Raw genomic sequence first — 26,755 nt, forward strand, 5'->3', positions numbered from 1 at the left:
AATGTAAATGTGCAAAACCGTTCCATAAAAAACTGAACAGTGCAAGAATAAGAAATGCATTTTGATATATTGCATCAACCCATATTTACAAGTGTCCAGTTTTTTTTTTGTTTTTTTCACATGTGATCATTGAGAGTTGCAAAGCCTGACAGCAGTCGGTAGGAACGAACGGTGGTACCTCTCCTTCTTGCAGCGTGGGTGTAATAGTCTCTGGCTGGAGGAGCTACCCAGTGCTGTCAGGGTTGGCAGGAGGGGGTGGGAGGTGCTGTCCATCATAGCCTTTAGTTTAGCTAGCGTCCGTCAATTGCCCACCTCCTCCAGAGAGTCCAGCGAGCAGCCCAGGACAGAACTTGCCCTCTTGACAAGGCGTTCCAGTCTTTTCCTGTCCCGGGTGGTGATGCTGCCTGACCAGCAGACAATTCCATAGTGGATGGCTGAAGCCACCACAGAGTCATATAAATTCTTAAGGAGTGACCCCTGAACTCCAAAAGACCTCAGTTTCCTCAGTAGGAAGAGGCGACTCTGTCCCTTTTTGATTAGGGCATCCGTGTTTGTAGACCAGTCCAGTTTATTGTTGAGAGTAACACCCAAGTACTTGTAGGAGGTCACCCTCTCAATGTCCGAATCCTGGATGGCTTCAGATTCGGAGAATATGCTTTCTTGTTACGCATCCAGTTATGAATATGATTCAAATAGTTCTAAAGAGGAAAGTATAAATGTTTGCAATCGATTAAAGGTTTTCTGGGTCGTTTTGATTGCCCAAGACTGATGTGTAGTGTCACAGAAAATGCAGAAGATGGCGGCAGTGCTCCGTTGGAAATAATTGTGTTTTGCAGTTTGGAATTTTTTCAATAAATATCAAAGAGTTATCTCGGTGTGACACACAACGATTCACCATTGCGTTATGTGTTTACCTTCTAATTTCGCCATTAACACGGATCAACACGAAGTTTTCAGACCAAACAAAGTACTGCAAAATACATTGAGGTGATGCAAGGTATGTCCTTTCTCAGTCAGGGGCGTTCCTTCAGTGACGTAGGGTGAGGACTCGTCACCAACTCAAAAACAAGACTTCTGGAATATTCAGCACTAGTCTTAAAATGTAAAATATAGCTATATGCGGTGGAATCTTTGTAAAATACGCTCAGTAAAAGTCATTTGAAGCCATTTTACAAATTATGGACACAACTTGTCCGGAGACGTCGGTTGTCCTTGAAAGTAAGAAAGGCTGCTACAATATTGCAGGAGCACGCAAACGACGGGAGAAAACACACCTGTTGTCACACAACAAAAAAAATGTGACATTGAACAAGTTAATGTTTTAATTGACTATATTTTACTTAACATTAAATTAATGTACCAAATTGATGGGTTAAAAGTGATCGTTTGTTCCTGGTTCATCGCTTTTCAGGGTGTTAGAAGTGGGATGATGAAATCAGCAGGAAGCCAGGTGTTGAAGAGAATAAGTTATTTTAATCTTGTAGACAGCAGGGACGTTGTAGGGTCGGCCGAGGAGGGACAGAGAGGAAAGAGAGAGATCGGCGCGCTGGGAGAGCATTTATGTAAGACGGACGGGATGTGATGTGATAGGATGTGACGTAATGTAAAGGCAGGCAGGTGATACGTCAGGATATGACGTATCAGGAAGAAGAAAACAAAACGATGCAAAAAGATGTTTAAAGATGTTCGTATAGCAAATTACCCCAACACAAACATTGGATTGATTCATATTCAATGTGTTCATACCGTTATTTTTCAATGTTGTCAATGAAAATTCATATAGTCACAATATAACACATTCATTTTTTTTCATTCATCATCTGGACCGCTTTATCCTCACGAGGGTCGCAGAGGGTGCTGGCGCTTATGCCAGCTGTGTTTTGGGCACTGAATGAGACAAACAACCATTTGTTCTCACACTCACGCTGAGGGAACATTTCAAGTGTTTCGAATATGGGAGGAAACCAGAGGACCCGGAGAAAACCCACGCAGGTCCAGGGAGACCATGTAAACTCCACACAGGGCGGACTGGAGGTGGGATTTGAAGTAACGACTTGTGCAATGTGAGATCGACATGCTAACCACTTTGCTACCAGGCCGTCAATATAACACTTATCATATTTTCTGATGTATTAGGCGCACCCCCCAATGAATGATGAATTTTAAAACTTTTTCTATATATAAGGCGCACCGGACTATATGGCACATCTTCAATGAATGACATGTTTAAAAAGATTTTCCATACAGAAGGCACACCACATTTTAAGGCGCTACAGTAGAGGCTGGGCTTATGTTTTATATATCTCCAGGCCACGCACTACTTTTACAGGGGGAAATGGAGTCGGTAGTCGCAAGACCTTTTGTGGCTCAGTATTACTTCACATATAACGTGCAAGGGCATATAATGTGCAGGCTCATTTTGAAGAAAATTAAGGCTATCGGGTGTGCCTTAAACACCAGAAAATACAGTAACTGTTAAAAGAAATGTTTTTCACTTTTTTTTTCGATGAAAGAAATACTGATTTACAGTATAAAGTTGGACTCTGTGGATATTCTGTTCTGTTAAAAATTGGGCATTTTTCTGTACACACAAAACACAAAACAAAACGGAACCATTCAGTCTAAATATACATATAAAAAGGCGCTTTTGGAATACTCTGGTTGGCTCTGTTTTAAGATCAATTAATCTAAATTAATTAATTCAATGTATCAATTAAATAACCCAAAGGAACAAAATTCAAGTTCTTATGTTCCAGACATCCACACAATCACCCTTCAAGCAACCATGAATAAAATTACAATGATGTAATTCAACGCAAGGGAACGAATGTGCAAAGTTGACGTGGCTTGATTGCCATTGACGATGCAGATTTTTACAATTTCTAGAAATTTTCCAATGCACTCATGGTACTGATAAGAAACCCAAAGCAGCTGTCGGAAAATTCCAGCAAATTCTGTCAAAAGAGTTTTCTCAGTTGTTCTATCGGTATTATAATTGTGTGTAAATGGTGTGATCTTCTTGTAAAACTCTTAACCTTCATGTTACTCTTTGAATAGATGACCTCTGAAGTCAAGTTCTTGTGTGTTCCTTGCATACTTGGCCAATAAATCTTTTTCTCACCTTAAAATTAAATAAATTCCATCATATTGAAGGAAAGTGAGGCTTGTCTAAAGATTGAAGGCATGGCCTTTTTTGTGTGGTTGCACAGGATGGACGTCTAAGGCCTGGAGATCAGCTCATAGCCATTAACAAAGAGTCCTTGATCGGTGTTACCCATGAGGAGGCCAAAAGCATGCTCAACAAAGCCAAATTCAGGTGGATCGATTGAAGACATTTCTCATCTAATTCATTGAGCATATAGTATTGTATGAGCAATATATATGTTATATTCCTAGTCAAGAAACTGCTGTGGAGATTGCTTTCATCCCAGGTAAAGGACTTTTCCAAAGCAGCGCGTCTCTTCACAACTGCGTTCAGCGGGCAGCAGCCAACAATTTCAACTCTGGACGTTTAAAAGTCCACATCCGATCACCCGAGGTCAGTTTTGGATGTCCTGCCCAACTCATTTCTTTTCTCATTTGCTTTATGAATTTCAGTGGTTTTGTATGTGAAAACGTTCCAATTTTCATCATGTACTATTTGATCACCACATTATTTATTTGTTTGTGTGTGTGTGTGTGTGTGCGTGTGTGTGTGTGTGTGTGTGTGTGTGTGTGTGTGTGTGTGTGTGTGTGTGTGTGTGTGTGTGTGTGTGTGTGTGTGTGTGTGTGTGTGTGTGTGTGTGTGTGCGTGCGTGCTCATTGTAGATCTGTGCAGAAGAGCCTGCCCCAGTGTCCTCACCTTCTGACATCTGTCCACCGGATATCCATATTACAGGTCTCAATACATGCCACATGGGACTTACAGTTCCAACAAGGTTCACACAAATTTACCAAACTGTAACCTCGCATCATTGTGGAGCAGAAAAGTCTAGGAAATGTGCTTGTGTAGCACCATTCATCAAAACAATTTTATATCAAATCATATGCGGCCCAACAGCCATCTGCACACAAACAACACAAACTGCGGCGATGGAATGTGTCAGAGAGAGAGAGAGAGAGAGAGAGAGAGAGAGAGAGAGAGAGAGAAAGAGAGAAGAAAAGCAGGGGATGTATGTGACATCATTTCAAACAAGCCCAGTGGCATATCAATGTTGTTGTGAATGTTCATTTGCACCTATATGCCCTGCAACTAACTAGGTCGCCAGTTAGTTGCATGCGTAGTTCAGGGTGTAGTCTGCCTTCCGTCCAAAGTCAGCCCGGATAGGCTGCAGCAACTTCTCGCTATCTTCTTCTGCATAAGCGGTGCTGAAAATGGATGGGTGATATCTAAAGTTCATTGGATTTCATAATGAAAGAGTCTTTGTTTGGCTGAAGCGAAAGGTTTTACAGTTTTGAGGCCAACCATGATATACTGATTTGCGGCAATGGGATGCACATCTGGAGGTGGAGATATTGAAGTTCTCTTTGGTTTTGAAATTAGTTGATCAGACGGACAGCCACGGTTGGAGATCTGTGGAGACACTGTTAAAGTCATCAGACAGCGGTTTTCAAGGGAGAAATGGTGAGTTTATTAGTAGCGAAATGAGCTGCCATGTACTACAGCTGCAGGGAAATGTAAGTGATGGTTAATATTGTAGATGTAATGAGATATCACAAAAGGGAAGCTGGTGTCATAAAGGAGGAAGCATAAAACATAGTAGGCTGAAATGGAAGGGGCTGTTGCACTATGTCCACCTCCAGCATGGCACGCCAAAGAAAAATATATTTGGTTTGCTGAAATAAATACACTAAACCAGTGGTTCTTCGACTGGGTTCGATCAAACCCTGCTGGTTTGGTGAGTCGGTCTCAGGGGTTCGATGGATCCTCCGCCAGAGTTATTGATGATAGTCATTGAAAGAAGGGTTCAGTTAATGAGCATATGAAACCGGTGGGGTCCGGTGCCTCTAACAAGACGAAGAACAACTGCACTAAACCATCTTTAACTTTGGTGACATTCCCTATGTCTGTTCACAGAACACATGTCATTGTTTTGAGTCAAAACTATTTGTGGTCCCAAACTGGTGTTCCCTTCATTTTGTGTTGGGATCAGCACATACTCCTGCATTTAGCAGTAGAGGCCGCAAAGTCATTCATTGCTGCGGAAATATGTTGATCTTGAACTTTTTTTACTTTTGTGTTTGTATGCCGTTAACTTAGCAGTTTCATGGGTGCAATTCAGTCAGTGCTGGATTGTGTATCAGGTTTTACCGTATTTTCCAGATTATCAGCAACTACCTTTTTATATTTACGGGCTAATTACCTTAATGTGGCCAGTACTTTCCCACCCATTGGTTTGCTGCCGCACTTGAAATACTTGAAAGGTGCAAAGGCGCAGCCGAGTCGACCATGAAGCGTCTTTTCGATGTACGATCGTGGACAAAAGCGATGTCTGATCGCGGACATAAGCGATGTCCTATCGTGGACATAAATGATGTCCGATCGTGGACAAATGATGAACGATGCGGCTAGTTGCAAAGTTCCCAGGCGAGTTGGATGGTGTTGGCCATCGGGGGTGCAGCAGGTTTCTCGGTGGGGGGCGGGGCGGGGTGCCCACGGGTGGTGACGGCCCATTGGGAGCTCGGCTTGAGGGGTCTTGCTGTGAAGATGCCGGGTTCACGGGTGGATAAACAGCAGCTGGCTGGGCGTAGCCTTGGGAAATGTGGTCCTTTCCATTAGGAGAGTTGATTGGGCTGAGGAGGAGGAAAAAAAATTGGCTGGCTCGCCAATAAAGAGTTTGGTGGTTCTGTCTGAGTCTCCCCGCATAGGCTACTTATATAAGCATTTGCATGCGTGGGAAATGCATGAGGCTGAGACGCACTTGAAAGACATCAAAGGTGCACTTGAAAGGCTTTGAAAGGCGCACTTCAAAGGCGTACACACATCAGCGCCACGGTGCGCACATGTGACGTCACAGGTGCGTACATGTGCCGCCACAACTCCGCCACCTGACGTTGAAATGTCTGTCATTACAAGTCCAAAGGAATGTAATCATTCACATTGTACCTCAGTTGTGTACCAAACTTTGGCGGGCCAGATCAAAAAGACCAACGGGCCGGATCCAGCCCGTGGGCCGTAGTTTGCTCACTTCTGCAGTAGGGCAACAGCTCATCAGTGGTGTACAATCCTGTTAGAAAGATAAACCACAATGTGCCGACATAGGTAAAGCCTGACATGCACGTGGCTGTTTCAACGGGGGCCAGGGATGGTTAAAGTTGAGTCAGTAACAGAAGGTAATTTCTCCTCACATTTGTATGTTGCTTTTTCAAATCTAAAAACATATGCAAAAATTAACACTACAAGTTGAAAAGGCAAAAAAAAGCACAAAATCAGGCAACTTAGAAATTGAAGTACACATTGTGCACACGCAATCTAAATTCAAATTGCCACAAACAATGGTCAGGACTTGAACAATTGCTACTAAGAATTCACCACAAGTTGCTCAAAGCACAATAATTCACACTAAATATGCCTTTGTGGATATTCACCCTGACTTGCATGAAAGAAATGTGAATCGTGTGGATGTGTGTGCAAGCAGGATTTAACGCACAGACTGTTGTCATGGCAGAACAGCAGGTCTGTCAGTCATCACCACCGGTTAGGGGTGGTACAGTTTAAATCCTTTGAATGAAAGGCAGGTTTTTGCTGCTATCAGGTTACTGCCAGCAAAAATAATTTCATAAACATACGCCCTCACTCACACCCACCCACATTGTGCAATGGCAGTATCAATGCCATTGCCATAACAAGCAGACTCACAAATCTGGGACAGGGAAGATCATCAAATTAGTATTACGCGGTGACTGTCTTCTCTCCTGTTTTTCACCGTGGTCTCTCACTTCCATCTACATAATCACTCTTCTTTCCACTACTCCACTCTTTTTAATCATATTTTTCTATCCCATCACCTCTCGCTATAAAATAAAACCCAGCCCTGATAACTTCAACCACCCACTTCTCCAAAATGCAAAGACAATGCCAGATTCATCCACTTCATTAGTTCTGATTATCAAATGATATACCCTCTCTGTTATTGCCCAATGACATCACATATTCTCCTTGTCCTTGAACCACTTGCTCAACTCCATCTTTTCTTTTCCTCCCCAGATTCAACCAATCAGAGTTCACCCAGAGGGACCAAACCTAAGATCACACTCGACCCCTACATTCGGCTCAAATCAGACAAGTTGGATTTGGTGAGTCCTATGAAGACATTTTTTCTGAGATACAGTACACTAAACGTTTCAGGGACAGTGGTTAGTTACTACAGTGGGCATGTTATTAGGTTACAGCACAGGTGTCCAACTCAAGGCTGGGGCCTGGGGGGTCGATCTGACTTCATTTTATGTGGCTCACAAAATCAGCTCAAACATTCAATGATCCTTTCTAAAATGTCTACCATTTAAAAAAGAAATCTCATATGTAATAAACAAGAGATATATTCCCAGCGCGGCAGCCCTGGTCGGGTGTTTGGCAAATGCACAATGCCAGAGGTACCGTGTTCCATTCCAGCTATGGCTTCCCTGTTTGGAGTTTGCATGTTCTCCTCGTGCCTGTCGGGTTTTCTCCAGATACTCTGATTTACTCCTACATTAAACATGCACCATATGTGAACACAATACATTAATAATAATAATAATAATACATTTCATGTATAAGCGCCTTTAAAAACTCTCAAGAACACTTTACAGTCACAGGATATTTTTTCTGTGGGTGAGCAGCGGCAGCCACACGCACCAGCGTTCACTCAACCCGGAAGTAACAAAGTTAAAAAAATAATAATAATAATAATAATATGACAACACAAAGACACAGAGAGTCATTCATTTTTAAGCACTTTCTTTCCTGCTTGTTGTGGTTTTATGTTTTGTCCAGATCCCAAAGAGATGGAGATAAACCCCTGCCATTTACAAACGATTCATAACATTAGAGAGAAAACATTTAAATAGTTCCTAATGACAGGATTTTATACTCTCTTGATTCTTCGGCTTGGTCGCAAACATACATTCACATCTAAATTTATAAGACAGATAAACAGCCCTTTATGCAACTTGCAATTGGATCTTTGCTGTGTCGATGACCATTTTGTGTTTGCGAGCCTTTTACTGAGGGAGTAGCTTGTTCTGTAGCCACAAAGGGACATACGTCTTCTTGTGCCGGTCCCAAGCCCGGATAAATACAGAGGGTTGTGTCAGGAAGGGCATCCGACGTAAAAGCTTGGCCAAAACAAACAAGCGGATCAAACTAAAGATGGAGGACACTGATTTGCTGTGGCGACCCCTTGAAGGGAAATGCCGAAAGAAAAAGAAGATATCTGTATTTAATACTCATCATCCCTGCATGGATAATGGTGAACATTTTTATCAATTTTCATTAAAGTATGTATATTTTGTTGATTATGACATCATTTTGAACACCCTTTGTGCTATGTGCTGTTTCTGTGTTCAATGTATATTCATTAATTTTTTTCAGCCTCATGGTATGTCATCAATATGGTTGCCAGTCTCCATAATCATTTGAAGCTTGACAAATACCACTCTCATTGTTGCAGTGATTGTTTTCACGTTAACTCTGTTCGTCACTTGCAGGCTCTGTCCTTTCTCGGCTTAGATGTCACAGAGGAGAAAATAAAGAAGTTACGACAGAGCCTGACGACAGACCCGCAAGGCACTGTTGCATACGGAGGTAAATCCCTTAAAAACACACTCGCACACATGTAGACGGATAGCTCCTCCGAGTTGCGTCAACTGCAACTGACAGATCCGTGTATAAACGCTGTCAAATCGCATCTCCAGTGTGATGGTTGTATGTCACTTATCAGTTGTGGCATTTCTGCACAATGTCACATGGAGCTGTAAGCCTGTTCTGTATCTGCTGCTTTGTCCAAAAATGTTTTGAATTTCAAATACACATTCCTGTATTTGCAAAGAAGGACCAATGAAAGATTTTCAAAATAATTCCTTGGTTACATGACTGTGCCAAACCAAGGAAATCCTAATCTACTCCCACCAGTAAAGCTGGTTGATTACTGAAGCTGTTGATGCTACATTTAAGACAAGAGGGCTAAAATATCGAAAAATACAGAGCCACTTCACCTGCAGTGATGCTCATAGCATGTGGAAAAGCATGATAGTGCATCACAAATGACACTAAGGATGCTCAGTGCCCAAATAAAACCCTTTCTGCCCGATGCCCCCAGCAAATTTGTCTCACCGCTTCAAGGACTTCAGCAACAAAACCTCCCATGTCAAACTCACAGTACCACCCAATGACACACAGTCCCACTTGTCCTCAGCAGACAATAGGAGAACATTGTTGGGGTAATTCGCCATACGAACATGTTTAAACATCGCTTTCTAATCTTTGTTTACAATTTGGACCTGATACATCATATCCTGCCTTCCCTTACATGATGATGCACACCATTACGTCACATCCTATTGCGTCGCACACTGCGCGTCATATAAATACTCCCCCAGTCCGTTCTCTCTCTCTCTCCCTTCATGCTTCCTCTCAGACGACACTGCGATGTCTCCGCTGTCTTCAAGATTAAACCAATTTTCTGTTCAACACCTGGCTTCCTGATGATTTAACCATCCTCTGCCATCAATGTCCGTAGAAGCAATGAACCAGGGACGAACGATCAAAATAAACCCATTAATATTGGTGCCGAAAGACTTCGGGTCCTAGCTGATGGCTTCGGAAGGGGGGGAAGGAGTGGGCCCTCTTTTTCTTTCGAGAGTGTTCGAGTGGGCCGCTCCTCCCTTCTTGGTGTCCGTCGCTCAGGATTACCTTCACGGTGAGTGGCGCCGTTAGCATGCAGCTATGTTGAATGAATGAATTGCTAAGAAATTTTCCGGCCAAATAAATTCTAATTACGATTAATCTGTGCATCGGTGAGCTTGAGGGCAGGTGGATGTGGTAAGGTAGACCAATTCTAGCAGAGCTCTGTGGGCGTAGACTTACTACGTTAAACTCTATAATGCTTGTACGGGTTATGGGGTCGGTTTCCGTACGCCCGGCTGCCGTACTGTAAGACCGTGGCAATTCTGGGGGAGATTCTTCAGAAGGGTTGAACTCCTGGAATTTTGCATGCGAGGGCTGGTAAAAAATTGATTTATTACTTTTGAACCGGACGATTATGTGGTCTTTTTTTTTGTTTAATTGCAGCTGCAATAGATCGTGGACTTTCCGTAACATTAATGCATTCGTCAACACTCGCGCGTTATCAGCATGGCCTAGGGTTTCCGTGGAAGTTTCATTGTCCGAGGACAGTTCGTGGGCAGGGGGGTCGGCTGAGGGGGGGGGGGGGGCATTTTGGAGGAGCTGTGTGTGTCTTCCCTTTTTTGTGTTTCATTGTGTACGTTGACAGCTGGGTGCCCTGCGTGTGTGATTCGCTGTAACAAAGGGACGGGGGGAGAGAGGGGCTGCCTAGAGAGAGCAGGTGGCCCAGTCCCCCTCCTTCCTTCTCTGCCCTAAAGGGGTGGGGGGGGGGGGGGTTCACAGTCGCATTCTAGGATCGGCAAATGGCTTTGTTCGCCGAATAGGTAAATAAACGGAAATAAAAGGGATAAAGCGGTTGCATAACATTCACAAACGTATTGTGCAAAAACATTGTTCCTGCTGCATGTAATTCTGCCGCCCAGTTCTCTCTTCTTTCACAGGACGAGAGGCTGCCTTGTCATTACAAGAGGACTCAACGGGGGTGTAATGAAGACGACTATCCTGTCTCATCGGGAAACATGTCCAACCATGCCAGCTTGAAGTCTTCATGAATGACATAACACTGTTTTTCCCATAGCTCTTGGATGAATACCGTCCACTTGAAACAAAAACAAAATTAAATAGGCAGGCAAATTAGACTGAGTGAACAAATAAGCCAACAAACAAATGAAGAAACAGAGGCCGAACTTGAGTGAATTTGAAGGCAAAAGGAAAGTGTTTTTGTTAGATTGGATACAGTGTTTTCACTAAGAGAAGTGACCACCTTGAAGTCAGGATTCCAATATTTTTGTCTGCGATCGGGACAAGTAATTTTGTGATCTGACTTCGGGCGACAACAAAATTAAATGAAAATGTACGCTTGTATATGTCCATGTTTAGACCTTAGTGACCGCCTTTTGATTTAAAGTATTGCTGAATAAGGATTCAGGTTTACAATTATAGTTGAAAGAGTTATGTCCGATAAATGGACATGATCAGATTTGGATGTATAATCCCCAAAGAACTAAGTTGATAAGACAATTAAGTATATATATATATATATATATATATATATATATATATATATATATGTGGTTGATTTTGCTGGACAGCTTAGAAAATAAGAATATATAAAATGGTTGCCCGCAAGGTTAAAATGGAACTATATGTAGTTGTGAGGATGATTGCTGAATCATCACATAGGGATGTTTTTAATTGTATAAAATGACAAAGTCAAAGAGAGACTATAAATTTATAGGATTTGTTTTGTTAGATTGAGCTAAACTTTGTTCTGTTGGCTTGATTAAGCCATTTGAAAGAAGCCAGAGTTATTTACAATGCCTCTTAACAAAGTTTTTGTCAGCACAAAACTTCAAAGAGGGGTTTAACACCCAGAGGCAACTCTGGGGCCCCCACCACATTCCACTCAGTTGACCTCTCGTAAATGACAGTTCAATTGGAAAAAGTCAATAAAATAGTCAGTAAATTAGGCTAAATGACAGGAACATTTATCTCGAATTGGATGGAGTTGGCAAGGTAAATGTTGCTTGATTCACTGGTGATTAATTACTTAAAGGAGATTCGCCAGTTGATATCGTGGAACTTTTCATAAAAGAAGAGATGATAGATTTATTGAAATAATGATTGTGACATGATCATTGCGCTTGTTTTGACCTGACAATTGTCATCCCCCTGTAGTCAATGAACAGATGATTTAATTCATGTATACGATATACATATTGAATTTGATCGGATTCACCTTTATTAGTTTCTAATCTGAGAAATTAATTTGAAGAGGACAAAATTGATTTGCAAAATATGATGACTAACATTTTTTTTAATAATGCTTTTTATGCAGATGATATGGACCGCAACAATTCGCAAACAGAGCTGGGATGGTGGTTGAGAAATTGTTCAATTGGCAGGACGAATTGATGAACTGTGAGATGCACAAGCCATTTGCATCCACCCATCCTGTGATTTTCTAGGCGCAGACGCTGCTGAATCACAGTTGTAGCATCCGAACTGCATTTTGAATTTTGATGTTTTTGGAAACAAGATTTAATCCCTGTTTCAATTGTCATAGGAGAGCCGACAAAGGAAAGCCGCAACGGCTGGTGTAATGCACCTGCACATCTAGAGTTTGGCACACCCAACTGATGATTTGGGATCGATGACAAAGCCCCTATTGATAATAGTTTAGATTTCCAAAAGTATACTGTTTGGCATTTATTCAAATGCATGACAATTTTTATTTTGCACAAATTTGTCCAGGCTGAAATTTTTCAGAGACATTATTTTGATGCTCGACATGCAGAATGCTGTTAAACTATTTCTCATCCAACTATCGAGCGAGCGAGGAATTGTGACGATTAGGCTTGATCGAACGAAAGATATCCAACATTGGAGATGCGATGGCGGAAATCCAACGTTTATTAAGACAGCCGCAAATGCTAATTTATCTTCTGGCTGGCTTTGCGTACAATGACATTTATCAGTTTGAAAAGTAGTTTATAGTTACAACTAAAAAGGCAGGGTAACCTGTTGAGATTGATTTGATTATGAATTATTATTATGAATTGAATGCAGTGCACATTAAAGGAATTTCTCGCCGTTCATGTTGGTAAGAATGATATTGACGGATAAGTTGAGTCGGGGCCGGTGTCAGTCAGAGATTCAGGCGGAATCAGAATCACGCGCCAGAATCGGAATCAGTCAACTGGTGCCCTCCAACTGAATGACAAAAGGCGAGTATGATGACCATTTACGCAGGTTGCCATAATGTTGCTGATCATGTCAACTTTTGCTAAAGAATTGTAGAAGGCTGTCCTCCACCCAAACAATGTGGTGACATGCAAATGTCTACCCCACAAGGTGTTGCGAGACATGCCGTAATTTGGCCTCCAAAATTTTGGAACAATGATTGACAAATGGTAACAATTGATAATCTGTGCAATGTCAAAGATGGATCGTGTTTTCCATGGAAAGACAATGCCAGTTGGCAAATTGAAGTGGAGTGAAGAAGGGGAGTGACGATAGCTCAGATCATCATTACCAAAATTTTGACTTTTGGTAATGAGTGATGTTGGCTGCAACGTCATTCCCCAAGAAAGTTGTGCCCTCCAGAAATGCAGACTCACTAACCACTAACATGTACTAACCAACTAACATCTAACAATGACTTACTGCCATTTCTGTGAGAGAATGCATTGCAGAGCCTAAACGATGAGACAGACTTTGTTAGGGAAAGAAACGCCAAGAAAGTGTGATGTGTAGAATGAAACAAGTCTTCTTTTGTTCTCCACACGACGGAGCTGCGGTCTGAAGGGAATGACGTGGACCACACCAACGTGGGATGGACAGGTTGCAGAGCTGCTAGGCGTCTTAGCAGCCACAAGCTTCGTCTGGATTCGCGATGACATCGTTCGTCAAGAAGATTCCCGATGCACGTCACTGGAGCCAACAGATCTCACCCGCTTTTCCAGTCACCTGCTCATCCGTATCACACCCTGGGGCCTGCTTGCAACAAATGCTACAAACAATTTTGTTCCTCCTCGTCGGTCTGGTGATCACCATCCAGGATGCCATGAATATTTGACTGTTGTAGCGAATGACATGACTTTAATTTGAGATTGTTTCCAATGTGATTGTTTTATTTTGTGATTTTCTTTTTTTTTTTTTTTCTTTCTGTTCACCTCCACCGATGTTAGATATGTTCATCAGGGGGGGACATGTTGGGTTAATTCGCCATACGAACATGTTTAAACATCGCTTTCTAATCTTTGTTTTGGACTTCCTGATACGTCATATCCTGCCTTCCCTTACATGATGTCGCACACCATTACGTCAGAAGAAGAATCATGAAACACTGGACGTGATGTTATTCTGTCCATTTGTGCTAATGGATGGTCCTCACATGAGATTAGCCTTGATGTTGAGAGTGGTGTGGGAGCTGTGCCTCAGGGATGGGAGGTTGTGAATTTGGGACACATCGTCAGTAGTGTGCCAAAGAATCATTGGGTGTTTCAGACTTTTAATCACTAGACACCCTCATCGATGGTGGCCGGCGACAGGTTGATCACGCCCGCGCTTGTGTCCCATGCCCAATCAGATGTTGAGAAGCTGGTGGGGGGAGGGGTGTTGTGTCTTAGGTTGCTGTTCTATGAGCCCGACAAGGGTCCTTCCTCTTCATCCAGATCCACTTGCTTCTTTCTGCGGCTTCAGAGACTGATCTAACTGTGTGCCGCAGAGCCTGTCCGTGGATACCCAGGTCTTTTAGCAGCCTGATGGTGGAGGAAGGCACAAACCCTCTGCATCCAACTTCAATTGGATATACCTTGGCTTTCCATCCCCGCTGTTGCGCATCCACTACGAGTTCTGTGTAGCGCAGCTTCTTGCGCTCATAGGCCTCTTCAACAGAATTTTCCCACGGGACTGTGAGTTCTGCGATGTAGACAGCCTTGAGTGAAGGGGACCAGAGCACCAAGTCTGGTCTGAGGGTGGTGGCTGAAATCTCCGCTGGGAAAACCAATTGCTGGCCAATGTCAACCCGCATCTCCCAATCACGGGCCCTGGATAGCTGTCCTACTTCTGGTTTGGCAGGAGGATGGTTGGGCTTTTCCTGTCCCTCTCGGATGAAAGTCAATGGTGCTGTGCTAGACGTGGTGGCTCTCATTGGCAAGGAGTTGATGGTATTCCTCTTGCTCTCAAGGACAACTGCCAAACTCTTCAGGACCTGGTTGTGCCTCCAGGTGTAGCGGCCCTGTGTGAGGCTGGTCTTACAACCAGTCAGTGATGATGTGTTTGAGAGTTCCTGGAGTTCGACAGAGGTCACAGGTTGGATCTTCTCCATACCATTGGTGGAGGTTTTTTGGAAATGGGAGCACATCATTGATAGCTCTGATGATGAAGCTGATGTTGCTTGCCTCCATTTCCCAGAGATCCCTCCAGCTGAGCTTTTTCTTATCCAGGCCTTCCCACCTCATCCATTGTCCCTGCTTGGCAAGAGAGACAGCCTGTGCAGTTCTTTCAGCTTCCTCTTGGCGGCGCACCTCTGCCATCACCATTTTCCTTCTTTCCGATGTTGAAGCCTTACACCAAGAAGGTTTGTTTGTAAGGCCAAACCCCCCTGTTCCTAGCTGAACGTGTCCCACAATGTCGCTGTGCCTTAGGGCTGCTGTGGCCTGCTGCACTTCAATGGATGGCGTCCATTTCCATCCAGTTGATAGGGGGGGGGGTGCAGCTTGACTGATCTTCCGGTCTCTGGAGTCTGCGAGGGTCATCTGAAGTCTCACTTTAGCGCACTTGTACTCTTCGGTGAGGCTGGTGATTGGAAGCTCAAGGACCCCTTTGCCATAAAGGCCGATGTTGGACAGACAGCGTGGCACACCAAGTCAGCGTTTCACATATCTAGTGATTGCTCGCTCCATCTTCTGCACAGTTGAAAGTGGGACCTCATAGACTGTGAGTGGCCACATTACTACCCGAAGGAGAAGTCCAAACTGCAGACACCAGAGCTTGAGCTTTCCTGGCAGTGGAGTCTTGTTCATGTTTTCCAGACTATTGGTGATGTCCTGCTTTAGTTGCTGCACTTGATCTTTGTCTCTGAGGCTTGCATTGTACCACCTGCCCAGGCTTTTGACCGGTTCCTCTGACTCAGTTGGTATTGGGTGATCACCAATGCAGAACTTCACATTTTTTAGCTGTCCCTTGACGATTGAGATGCTGCGGGACTTGTTCGGCTTGATTTTCATCCGGGCCCATTTGATGTTTTCCTGCAGTTTTCCAAGAAGCCGCCTGGTGCAAGCTGCGGTAGTGGTCAAGGTGGTCATGTCATCCATGTATGCCCGGATAGGTGGGAGGTGGATCCCATTCCTTGTTCGCTCGCCCCCCCACCACCCACCTTGAGGCCCTGATGATGACCTCCATGGCCATTGGTCAGGGGTGAAATCGTACAACCTGCCATGATGCCGACTTCTACCCGCAGCCATGATGTTGTGAAGTCAGGTGTTGTGAAGCAGAGTTGCAGGTCGCGCGTCATATAGATAAATACTCTCCCTGTGTGTGTGTGTGTGTGTGTGTGTGTGTGTGTGTGTGTGTGTGTGTGTGTGTGTGTGTGTGTGTGTGTGTGTGTGTGTGTGTGTGTGTGTGTGTGTGTGTGTGTGTGTGTGTGTGTGTGTGTGTGTGTGTGTGTGTGTGTGTGTCTCTCTCTCTCTCTCTCTCTCTCTCTCTCTCTCTCTCTCTCTCTCTCTCTCTCTCTCTCTCTCTCTCCCTTCATGCTTCCTCTCAGCCGACACCGCGATGTCTCCGCTGTCTTCAAGATCAAACCAACTTTCTGTTCACACCTGGCTTCCTGATGATTTAACCATCCTCTGCCATCAACGCCCGTAGAAGCAACGAACCCGGGACGAACGATCAAAATAAACCCATTAACGTTGAAAAGGATTAACCCCCGCAAGCCCTGACAATATCCCAGGCCAGGTATAAAGAAACTGTACCCATCAGCTGTCCAAGATACGAACAGATGTTTAAATGCCTCACTCCAACTAGCATCTTGCATACCCTGCCTAAAAACTGCCTCCAACATACCCATACCTAAAAACTCCACAAGGTCTGAGTGACATTTCTCACATCTCCCTACCTCCACCATAAACTACTCTATCCATGCCCCCACCCTCATTCTCTGCCCTACAACTCCACGAACAGAACGTGGGATGGGTCTTCAAGCAGCAGATCTAGAAATCTGCAGGGCTCAACAAAGTATCCACCTCCTGCCTGAAAATCTGAACCACTATAGTCTATTGCTCTGACGTCTGTGGTTCTCGAGCGCCTCGACAGCACAGGGACCTATGCAAGGATCCAGTGTGTGGATTTCAACTCAGCTCGTTCTTTTCCCCCGTGATCTGCCAGTGGATGCTCAACTTCCCACTGGGACAAACAGAACAGATGAAGCTGGGAAGCACATCATCAACATGTACCACGAGCACTGGAGCCCCAGGTCTATACCAACTCCATCCAGAAGAGGATGTACAACCAAAGACTGCTGAGTAAGCATGGCCTACCACAGGAGGTGCTAAGACAGTTCTAGATGGCAGTCATCGTATCAATCCTGTGTCCCTCAATCATGGTTTAGTTTGGGACTACCCGACTGCAAGGGACAGTTAGGATGGCGAAAAAAAAAAAAAATTGACACCCCCCTTCCCACCCTTAAGGACTTGGACACTGCAAAAACATCTCTGGGGCGATTGTGGTTTTTTTTGCGCCTGTAATGGGCTGCATTTTCACAGCCCAGCTTTGTTCAGCGGAAAGGTCGGTGCTGTTGGACAGTCCAGATGGATGGATGCATGACTTGAGGAGCACCCGATGAGAAGAAAGGAGCGTCAGCGCAAGGCACCGATGGGTATGTGGAACTGTCACGGCCTGGAATTGCAACGGATTTACAATGGACAGGAGTGTGAGACAATCTCTTTTCATCAATGGAAGCTACAGCTTTGTGTTTGCTTTCAAAACTTAGCTTGTAGCAGACGTCCTTGCTCCACTGGTGAAAAGAAAGCTTTGATCCTATCCTCTGTCATCTAGAACTACTTCATACAACAAAGAGGGTGGGTGCAGAAAGTGCTTAGGATTGAATGACTGCCTGTGTCTTTGTGTTGTCATATTATTTATTTTGGTTTTTTTTGAGAATGAAAAAAAGCCTTGAGAATGTCTGCCTTGACAGCAGCTCCTGTATTTCCTGTGTGTATATCCTGTTTTTAACTTATTTTCCTTCCCTCTTTCTTACATCTGTCCTTCTTCCCTTTCTTTATCACTTTGCTGCTGTGAAATGTAAATTGCTGCAGTGTGAGACTAATAAAATCGAATCGAATCAAATCTAATCTAATGTAATAAAATCTAACAATAACAAGGACACAAAAAATCCTCCTAGAGCCACCTCACCCTGCCCACCACCTTTTGCAGCTTCTTCCCTCAGCCGAGTGCAACAGATTAACACACACCCAATCCATCAGATACTGAAACAGCTTCTGCCCTCTAGCCATCAACTCCCGAGACAGTAACCCAAATCTACTTATATAGTAGCTCTTACAATATTGCATCCTCCCTCCACCTCTGTATGCCCGCTGCCTGTCTCAACATGATGGGGTGCAAAGCTTTCAGCTATTCTGCTCCCAAACTCAGGAAATCTCTTCCACCCAACATCCAAAATATTGACTCTCTTACCACCTTCAAATCCCACCTCAAACCCCAACTTTTCAAAATTGCATTAATGTTTAATTTAATCAGCTCTTTTATTATGTATCATTTTATTTCTGGTTTTATTGTTCTGGTGTGTATTGTTCCTTTAAAGTGTCATTGGGGGCTTTGAAAGCGCTTGTAAATTAAATGTATTATTATCTTTTTTGAATGTGGAAGGAAGTTCTCAGGGTGACGCAAACTCTAAACATGAAGGCCTGAGCAGCAAATGCAACACATAAGCAGGCGTCCCACCTTTAGCATTTAATATGCAATCAGAGTTCATTGCGACTTTACAATGCAAATAGAAGTTACATATCTAAAGCATTTTGATGATATCTTGGGAAAAAAAGCCTACCTTTAACTGCCCTCTCCGAACTTTGACAGAGTTTGTTGAGGCCACACGGACCATTTTTCAGCACAACTTGGAGGAGCTCAGTTTAGCTGATGGTCCTTTCCTGTTCTCCTATCACGAAGCAGCCAGTCTGATGGACACGTCAGCCTTCCACTCCCCTGTAAGCGGTCATCCTCATCCGAATGACGTGTAGTTTATTCATTTCATCAAGGTATAATTTGGACCCATGTGTGTACATTTGTGTTCGCGTCCGCAGACATTTGAATCGGAGTGCAACTACAACAGGGAAGAACTGGAGCAGTTTCAGAGTGAGGTGAAAGAGCTGCAAACCCAAATGAAGCAGCTCAAGGTGAGCGCACGGTCACTCTCAGACTCAAGACCATGGCCACACTAGCACATGGCCACACCAGCACGACATACACTCTGATGTATGCAGCCTACAGTTTGTGTTGTGCAGTACACATACAACTGCATACTGTTTGTGAAGTCGAACTGAAATGTCGTGGCTCTCGATACTGTGCTCAAAAGTTACCTCAACAACAGGAAACCATCGTGGTGCCCATGAGTATACAATCATGACAAAAAAAAAGTTTGTCCTTGGTACCCGCTGAAGTCAAGTGCTGTTTTTTTTTCAATATTTATGACATATGATAACTCAGGTCAAGCGCCTTCTCCAAGTCCACAAAGCACATGTAGACTGGTTGGACGAATTTCCACGTACCCTCGAGGACCCTTCTAAGGAGGTAGAGGCGGTTCACTGTTCCACGGCTGGAACAAAAACCAGATTTCCTCCAGTCAGACCAGTCAGACTTTAGTTCGCTGACGAAGCCTCTTGGATAGGAGGCAAAACGTCCGAAACCTTCACTTTTGTACAGATGACGGCTGAAGAAACCTTCTCATCTTTTCCTCAATGCACATGATATTTACACAGTACTTGTACAGTGAGACCTCAGCTTACGAACACCTTATCTTACGAACTTTTCGTTTTACGAACGTCAAATTTATGAAAATTAAACCTTGAAATACGCACTACTTTTCGTGATACGCACCCACCACGGCTGGCGCAGTGCTCTTCGGATCTGGCGGAGTGATCTTCGGATCTTCGGCAGGAGCACACGACCGAACAGCGCTCCAGCCGGCGCTACTTTCCACACCCCCTCTCTCTGAATTCACACGTCGATCGCCTCCGAGGAGCTTTTTGCAATTTTACTATTATGGGACCGAAAAAAACCACCACAGGCTCGTGTTCAGCCGGAGAACAGACAAAAAATAAAATCACCGTCGAGGAGGAGATCATTGAGAAAGACGAACGAGGTGGTTGTTTGTGGCATCACATGTGCACACCGCGGCTGTCATGTGAATCTCAGCCTGACACATCTCTCATGCTGTGTGTCACTTCCCTGAGAGTATCATTCTTCATTTCCACCATTGCCACCATCCTTCGCCTAAAAGCTTTACAGTGTTGTGTAAACTTTACACAAAGGCGTTATTTAGTCGATGCTTTCACGTGACTAATGAGGCCGAAATTGTCACGTGCGAGTTGACAGCTGGGGTGGTGTTGCCGCTCGCGACACTTCAATTTCATTTCATTTCAGTGTAAACCTTCAGCGACTCGTTGAAGGATGGTGGCAATGGTGGAAATGAAGAATGTTACTCTCAGGGAAGTCACACACAGCGTGAGATGTGTCAGGCTGAGATTCACATGATAGCCGCGGTGTGCACATGTGATGCCACAAAAGGCACACCTCGTTCGTGTTTCTGACATCGACTAAATAACGCCTTTGTGTCAAGTTTACACAAAGGCGTTATTTAGTCGATGCTTGCACATGACTAATGACACGTTTTATTCCGCGTCTGTGGAATCATCGAACTCACGGCTTTTGTTGTAATAAAATCTCTGCCAGCACCTACGGGACTCGAAGTGGATGCAGATGACATCGAGGAGCTTGTTGCTGACCATAATGAGGTCCTCAACACAAAGGATTTGATTTGTGCAGGCTCTTGTTGAACAGTTCCATCCAGAAAAGGCTATGAGAATCATCAACATGATGAATGATAATGTGATGCCTCAGTTTCATAAGACCTTACAAGTCAGAAAGCAACAGGTGTCAATTAAGAGCCATCAACGACCATCACAAATGTAAATAAAGTGACTTTATTTTACAGTGCTGTGTATTTCTTTCATTACAATACAATAGCACATTTATTATACATAGAATAAGGTATGTTGTGTGTAGTTTTAAGGCGTATTTAGTTGAAAAGTATATTTTATGGAAACCTGGGAACGGATTATTCCCATTTTAATGGTTTCCAATGGGATTTTTTTTGTGATACACACTTTTTGGCTTACACACTATGTCTGGGACCCAATTAAGTTTGTAAACTGAGGTCTCACTGTTGCTTTTATTCTGCTCAATTAGTTGCATTTTTAGGCACATTATATTTGTTTTGACAGGTGGTACTAAAGGACATGGAGCATAGCAAGAAAACACTCGAGGATGAGCTGCAGAAGACCTCTGAGGTGTGGGGCAATAACACGAAAGGAGTGTCTCGTGCATCAGATGATATTTAAACATTGAAAACAAAAATAATATCTAGAAGATTCACTGACGACATAGGATTCTTTCAGAAAGCGTGTTTGACTGTGGAGGAAAATGCCCGCCTGAAGAGCCGTCTGCAAGCAGCGGAGGTCGAGGTAGTGCAGCGCCATGCGAGCAGTGCCGAGCAGGACTACGAGGATGTGATCCAACTGCTGGAAGCTGAGATTAAAGACCTAAAGAACCAGCTGGCGAGCAAGAGACAAGCACATGGAAGAGAGGCCACAAAAGTGAGTCTGTAAATCAGTCACATGATGAAGTGGAAGTGGACTTATTTTGGGGGGGTGGGGGTGAAAACCAGCATAGTTCTTCGTTCACAATACATCCTCACACTTCTGTCAACATCAAGTGTCATCCTTGCTCTTCCAGCGCAGCGTAATTACATGGAATTCTGTTTTTTTCCCTTCTACATTATATCGTATGTCTCATCGTGTCGTCTGTTCTTCTGTGCCAGAAGAAAAGCCTCAATACAGAGAAGACACAGCATATGATGTTCGAAAGTTCTAAAATAGGTTTGAGTGTTTCCATTCTGCATTCTTTCCTGCCTCCTCCGTCACCCGTTGCCTGCAGCATTGTCATTCCCAGTGAAGCACACTTGCTCTGACTGAGCCGCTTGAGCTGCAGCCACAATATTCAGCGACAACCTCTCTGTGATGAATCAGGGGCTTTTCACTCATTTGCTCTTGCTCTCAGGCTCCCCCACCTCACCACTCACAGCTTTTCATCTTGTGTGCTAAATCCCTTCGTTTAACGCTGCCTCTCAGGCACTGGCGACCTTGCTCTGACTCCCATTCAAATCATCATTCGTATGGTATGGTGGGAACTGCACTCGCCGCCAAGCAGTGACGTGCGGTGAGGTTCATGGCTGGTGAGGCACTGACGTCATCATAGTTAGATTTACAAACATATGAACTCTACAGAGTAGTTTATTCACCATTTGATTGGCAACAGTTTACGTATTTTGTTTAAAATTTCATGTCAGCATTTTTTATGTATACAAACTGTAGCATAGAAAAAAATAATTAAAAAAAACATTTTTAGCGTGTTACCTTTAGTCCATGCGCCGCTCCTTCTGAAGAAAGGCATCGATAACTTATCTTTCTTCAGTTTTAAAAGTCTCTCTGTCTCAACGGAGATCACTGCCAGTGAAGAAAGTCGTCCTTGATCAGTCCTGTTCCGACCGTATGTTTTCAGTGCTGAGAATGACAATCTCGTCTCCTTCTCCAGCAACAAATGGGGCTGCACCGATCTCCTTTTTAATGTCATTTCTAATGACATCACCAACTGCTTCAATTAAATCGTTCTGTATTCTGTTTCACAGGCTAGAAAATATAGTGGATGTCCCAAAATGACTCGCTAGCCTGTCATCTTTCTGAGCGAAAGCATGAATAGTTCAACATAGTTGCCACGATTAGCAGAGCCTTTACTTTCATCATTTCCACGAAATGCCAGCTGTTGTTTGGCAAGGAAGCAGGTGGCATTGATGAGATCTTTTAAAATCTCCCGGTTCTCCTTTACCTTAGCATTGGGGATGCTGATGTTGAGTCTTCGCTCATTTTTGATGAGGCTCCGTTGTAAAATTTTCAGGTCACAATATCCCACTTGAGTCCAGACATTGTCACAAATTGAGAACAGAAGGCAGGAAAAGCAGAAAAGGTGTTTTCTTGCTGGACATCCACACAGCCAGCCTTTTCGTGTGTACCAGTCCGCCTGAAAAGAGCGATTATTGTGTCCCGTTGTGTGAAGCAAACCTTTTAGCTCCGGTGGTGGTCTTCCTTTAATTATTACCTCCTGCTTCGATTGAAAGTCCAGTTTAGAAAATTCTTTCAATTTAGATATGTAATCCTCCATTCTGAAAGTGAGGCCAAGCAACACGAAAAAATGACTGCAGGGTTGCACTTTACTTGCTAACTGTTTACTGTAGCTTTCTGTCTCTAATTCTATTATTCTGCAGACGTGGAGTAAGAAGTATCTCTGGAATCACAAGCGCCCCCTGCCTGTCATGAGGCAGGAGAACTGTGTGCCTCACCTACGCACAACGTTTTGATAAAAATAAAACAAAATAAACACTGGAGTACAGTGTTTATAATGTACAATGACTCTACATTATATACACCAGCTAAACTGTAGAAATTTAGTTCATATACTAAACGTGTTTGAACGCTTTAATAGCGATATACAGAAGGACAGCAATGCGGTCTCACTGCAGAGCAAGCCATCACAGTAAGCATAATGATTGCGCAATCCATAGTGAGGATCAGCCGGCTGGTGCCTCACTGCTCGTCTCTACTTAGTATTTGAACGGTAAATGTGAAAATTCAGCGATTTAGAAAAAAATCCTAAAACGGTGAAGTTAAATGGACAAGAACTTTAAAGTACAAATCACTAAATACATATAACTGTTTAATTTATTTTTTTCATTTTATATTTCCATGACAGCTTTCCATGATGACAGGTGAGGCACTGCCTCCCCTGCCTCCACTGACTGCACGTCACTGCCGCCAAGTTAATCAATGTAACCACTTTCTGTTTATTTATTTGTTTGTTTGTTTCGTTGGGATGGTGCACATCAATCAACAGAAGAATAAACAGTTCAATTGTGCAGGTATTAGCATAAATATGAGCCTTTAGCAGTAGTCCCATGGCATATTTCTAAAAAGAAACCAAAGTACCCAAACACATAATTAAATTTGGAAGTAAACAAGAAGCTGCTGCATTCCCGACACTGTGACATAAAGTGAAAAATAACTTCCCAAACAGTTTTAGTGTAGTACCGTTGTTTTTTCCTTTATACATTGGTGGACAAATGGTTGTCCAAGCCTCTGAGTTCATTCTGTTGTTGCCATCATGCCGTTCAACCATAATAGGGCGCCCCCTAAGGGTCACCGCCTTTGGGATCATGAGCAGCCTCTTTTTCGCAACGCTTTCGCCGCTTTGCTGTCGTCTCATCAGTCTTTTTTTTTGTATCACTATTTTAGAATTTGATGGAAGTAGAGTCTGGTCTTATATTCTGCCTTTTAATGAGATCTTTGCTATTTTATCCTCTGACTGTAAAGTGTCAAGTTTAAAGTGAGAATTCTTAAAGGCGCTAATAAATGAAACAAATGTGTATTTGTATATGCGCGTGCACACACACACACACGCACACACACACTTTCAGATGCTCCCCAATTTATGAACGAGCTGCGTTCCAAGCGGTCGTTCGTAAGTTGAATTTGTTTGGAAGTTGCTTCTGTGCTATTTATTGCTATATTTTGTATGGGATGTATGTTTCAGGCTTGTATAAGTATATTTAAGGTTTATAAGTATGTGTAAGGCTAGTAGAAGTAGTATAGGCAGTGTGTAAGTAACCTGGTTTGTACTGAGAAATGAACAGAAAATTAAAATCATTAGAATCAGCACCTCCAAATCTGAGACAATGTACTCAGTAAGAAAAGGGTGCAGTGCCCTCTCCGGGTCGGGGAGGAGATTTTGCCTCAAGTGGAGGAGTTTAAGTATCTGGGAGTCTTGTTCACGAATGAGGGTGTGAGGGAGCGAGAGGTCGACAGGCGGATCGGTGCGGCGTCTGCCGTGATGCGGACTTTGTCGTGGTGAAGAAGGAGCTGAGCCAAAAAGCAAAGATCTCAATCTACCGGTCGATCTACGTCCCAACCCTCATCTATGGTCACGAGCTATGGGTTGTGTCCGAAAGAACGAGATCCCGGATGCAAGCGGCCAAAATGAGCTTTCTCTGTGGGGTGTCCAGGCTCTCCCTTAGAGATAAGGTGAGAAGCTCGGTCATCAGGGAGTTTCACCGGACATGGCTACATGGTGGAGATTACCTCTTTACTTGAAACGGAAAACCACCCGTGGCTGCCAGAAAACGTTTCTTTGACAGTGATACCCCCGGTTTTTGCTTTGATGTCCTCAAAGATAGATATTGCCTTCTTCTGAATGAGCATATGGCTCAGAGGAATATGCCACTGCCGCTAATCCTTGAATCAAATGGTCAGAAGTTTCTCCATCTCTCCGAAGACTTTCCCTCTTTTCTTGCTCATGATCGTCAAGTGCATCAGCACTGCAACTTTCACGTGTTGCATTATGCGATCTTTGTTTATAAATGGTACAGATGGTCGAACGATTCATGTAGTACGCGCGTACACCACTCAAAGTTTTCTCTCCCGCATCAAGCTTCTTGATTATTGCCACTTTTGTTTCAAATGAAATGGCTTTCCTCTTCTTTTCACTTCCACTCTCACGAGAGTCTTTCGCTTTTCACCAACCATATTGATACTGTATTTTAGAATAAGAAATGTCAAGCACGCTAGAGATATGTTTACAAACTCAAGCACTGCGACGAACTGGGCTGAGGAACCTGGCTGGATGCTGGGCGAGCGCTCACAATGCCTCACGTCGGTATTAACGGTAGAAAGAAGTACTACGCGGAAAAAGGCATGCAATACAAAATCTAACTTGCAAAATGTTGGGATTGAAAACATTTTCGCCATCCCCGCAAAAATGTTTGTATGTACTGTTTGTCGTAACTCGAATGTTCGTAAGGTGGGGAGCTACTGTACTAAAACAGTAGATACACGTTTTTATGTCAACAATTGATATTGTCTTCTTTAATCTTTATGCCATTTCATTTTTTTCAGACTCACAAGTGTACACCTTTCACCCATGATCAACACAGGGATTTTATTATTAATTTATTCATTCATTTTCCAATCCGCTTTATCCTAACAAGGCTTACTTTTCTCAAAGACCGGACGGATTTAAACCCGAGAATGAATCTTGGTCTGCCTATGTGGAGCGCATGGAACTGTTGTTCGAGGCACAAAATGTTGGCGACGGCAAAAAAAGCATATGGACTTCTCCATAATTTGGTGCAACCTGCCAAGCCCAAAGACAAGACATTTGCGGAAATTGTATCAACATTGAAGAATTACTATGAGCCCAAGCCGTTGGTGATTTCGAAGCTGTTCAGGTTCTGCAAATGTGTACAAAACAGCAGCCAGTGATGGCTTCGTCAGTAGAGTCGCTAGAGAGGCTTTGCAATGCAAGTTACTTTCGGAGGATGGACTGTCGTTTGCAAGAGCCATGGAGCTTGCAATTAACATGGAGACTGCCCACCGGGATGCACAGCCGTTGACGAACGGTGAAGATGTCACAACGGCAGTAGTTTAAAGAAAACCGGGGGAGGCGACTCACTAACACACCAACGAGGATGCTACTGATGCAAAGGCACAAACAATAGTTCAAATGACTGTTACTACTTCTTCTTCTTCTCCTTTCGGCTTTTCCCTTCAAGGG

General features: G+C 43.6%; 1 protein-coding gene across 2 annotated transcripts in view; it reads left to right on the forward strand.

The window, feature by feature from the left end:
* The window catches only part of LOC148885993 (syntaxin-binding protein 4), an 84,199-nt gene that overhangs the window by 47,272 nt on the left and 10,172 nt on the right, over positions 1-26,755 (forward strand). For both annotated transcript variants that reach the window (XM_089017895.1, XM_089017897.1), the window contains 9 exons: positions 3,210-3,316; positions 3,397-3,538; positions 3,808-3,877; positions 7,187-7,275; positions 8,668-8,764; positions 18,899-19,026; positions 19,123-19,215; positions 21,322-21,387; positions 21,496-21,693. In XM_089017895.1, the coding sequence (XP_088874021.1) occupies positions 3,210-3,316; positions 3,397-3,538; positions 3,808-3,877; positions 7,187-7,275; positions 8,668-8,764; positions 18,899-19,026; positions 19,123-19,215; positions 21,322-21,387; positions 21,496-21,693 (990 nt within the window). The remainder of the gene's footprint in view (positions 1-3,209; positions 3,317-3,396; positions 3,539-3,807; positions 3,878-7,186; positions 7,276-8,667; positions 8,765-18,898; positions 19,027-19,122; positions 19,216-21,321; positions 21,388-21,495; positions 21,694-26,755) is intronic.

The sequence above is a fragment of the Hippocampus bargibanti genome, linkage group LG17, assembly GCF_051943395.1.
Source record: "Hippocampus bargibanti isolate YZ-2025 linkage group LG17, ASM5194339v1, whole genome shotgun sequence".
NCBI classification, from domain to species: domain Eukaryota; kingdom Metazoa; phylum Chordata; class Actinopteri; order Syngnathiformes; family Syngnathidae; genus Hippocampus; species Hippocampus bargibanti.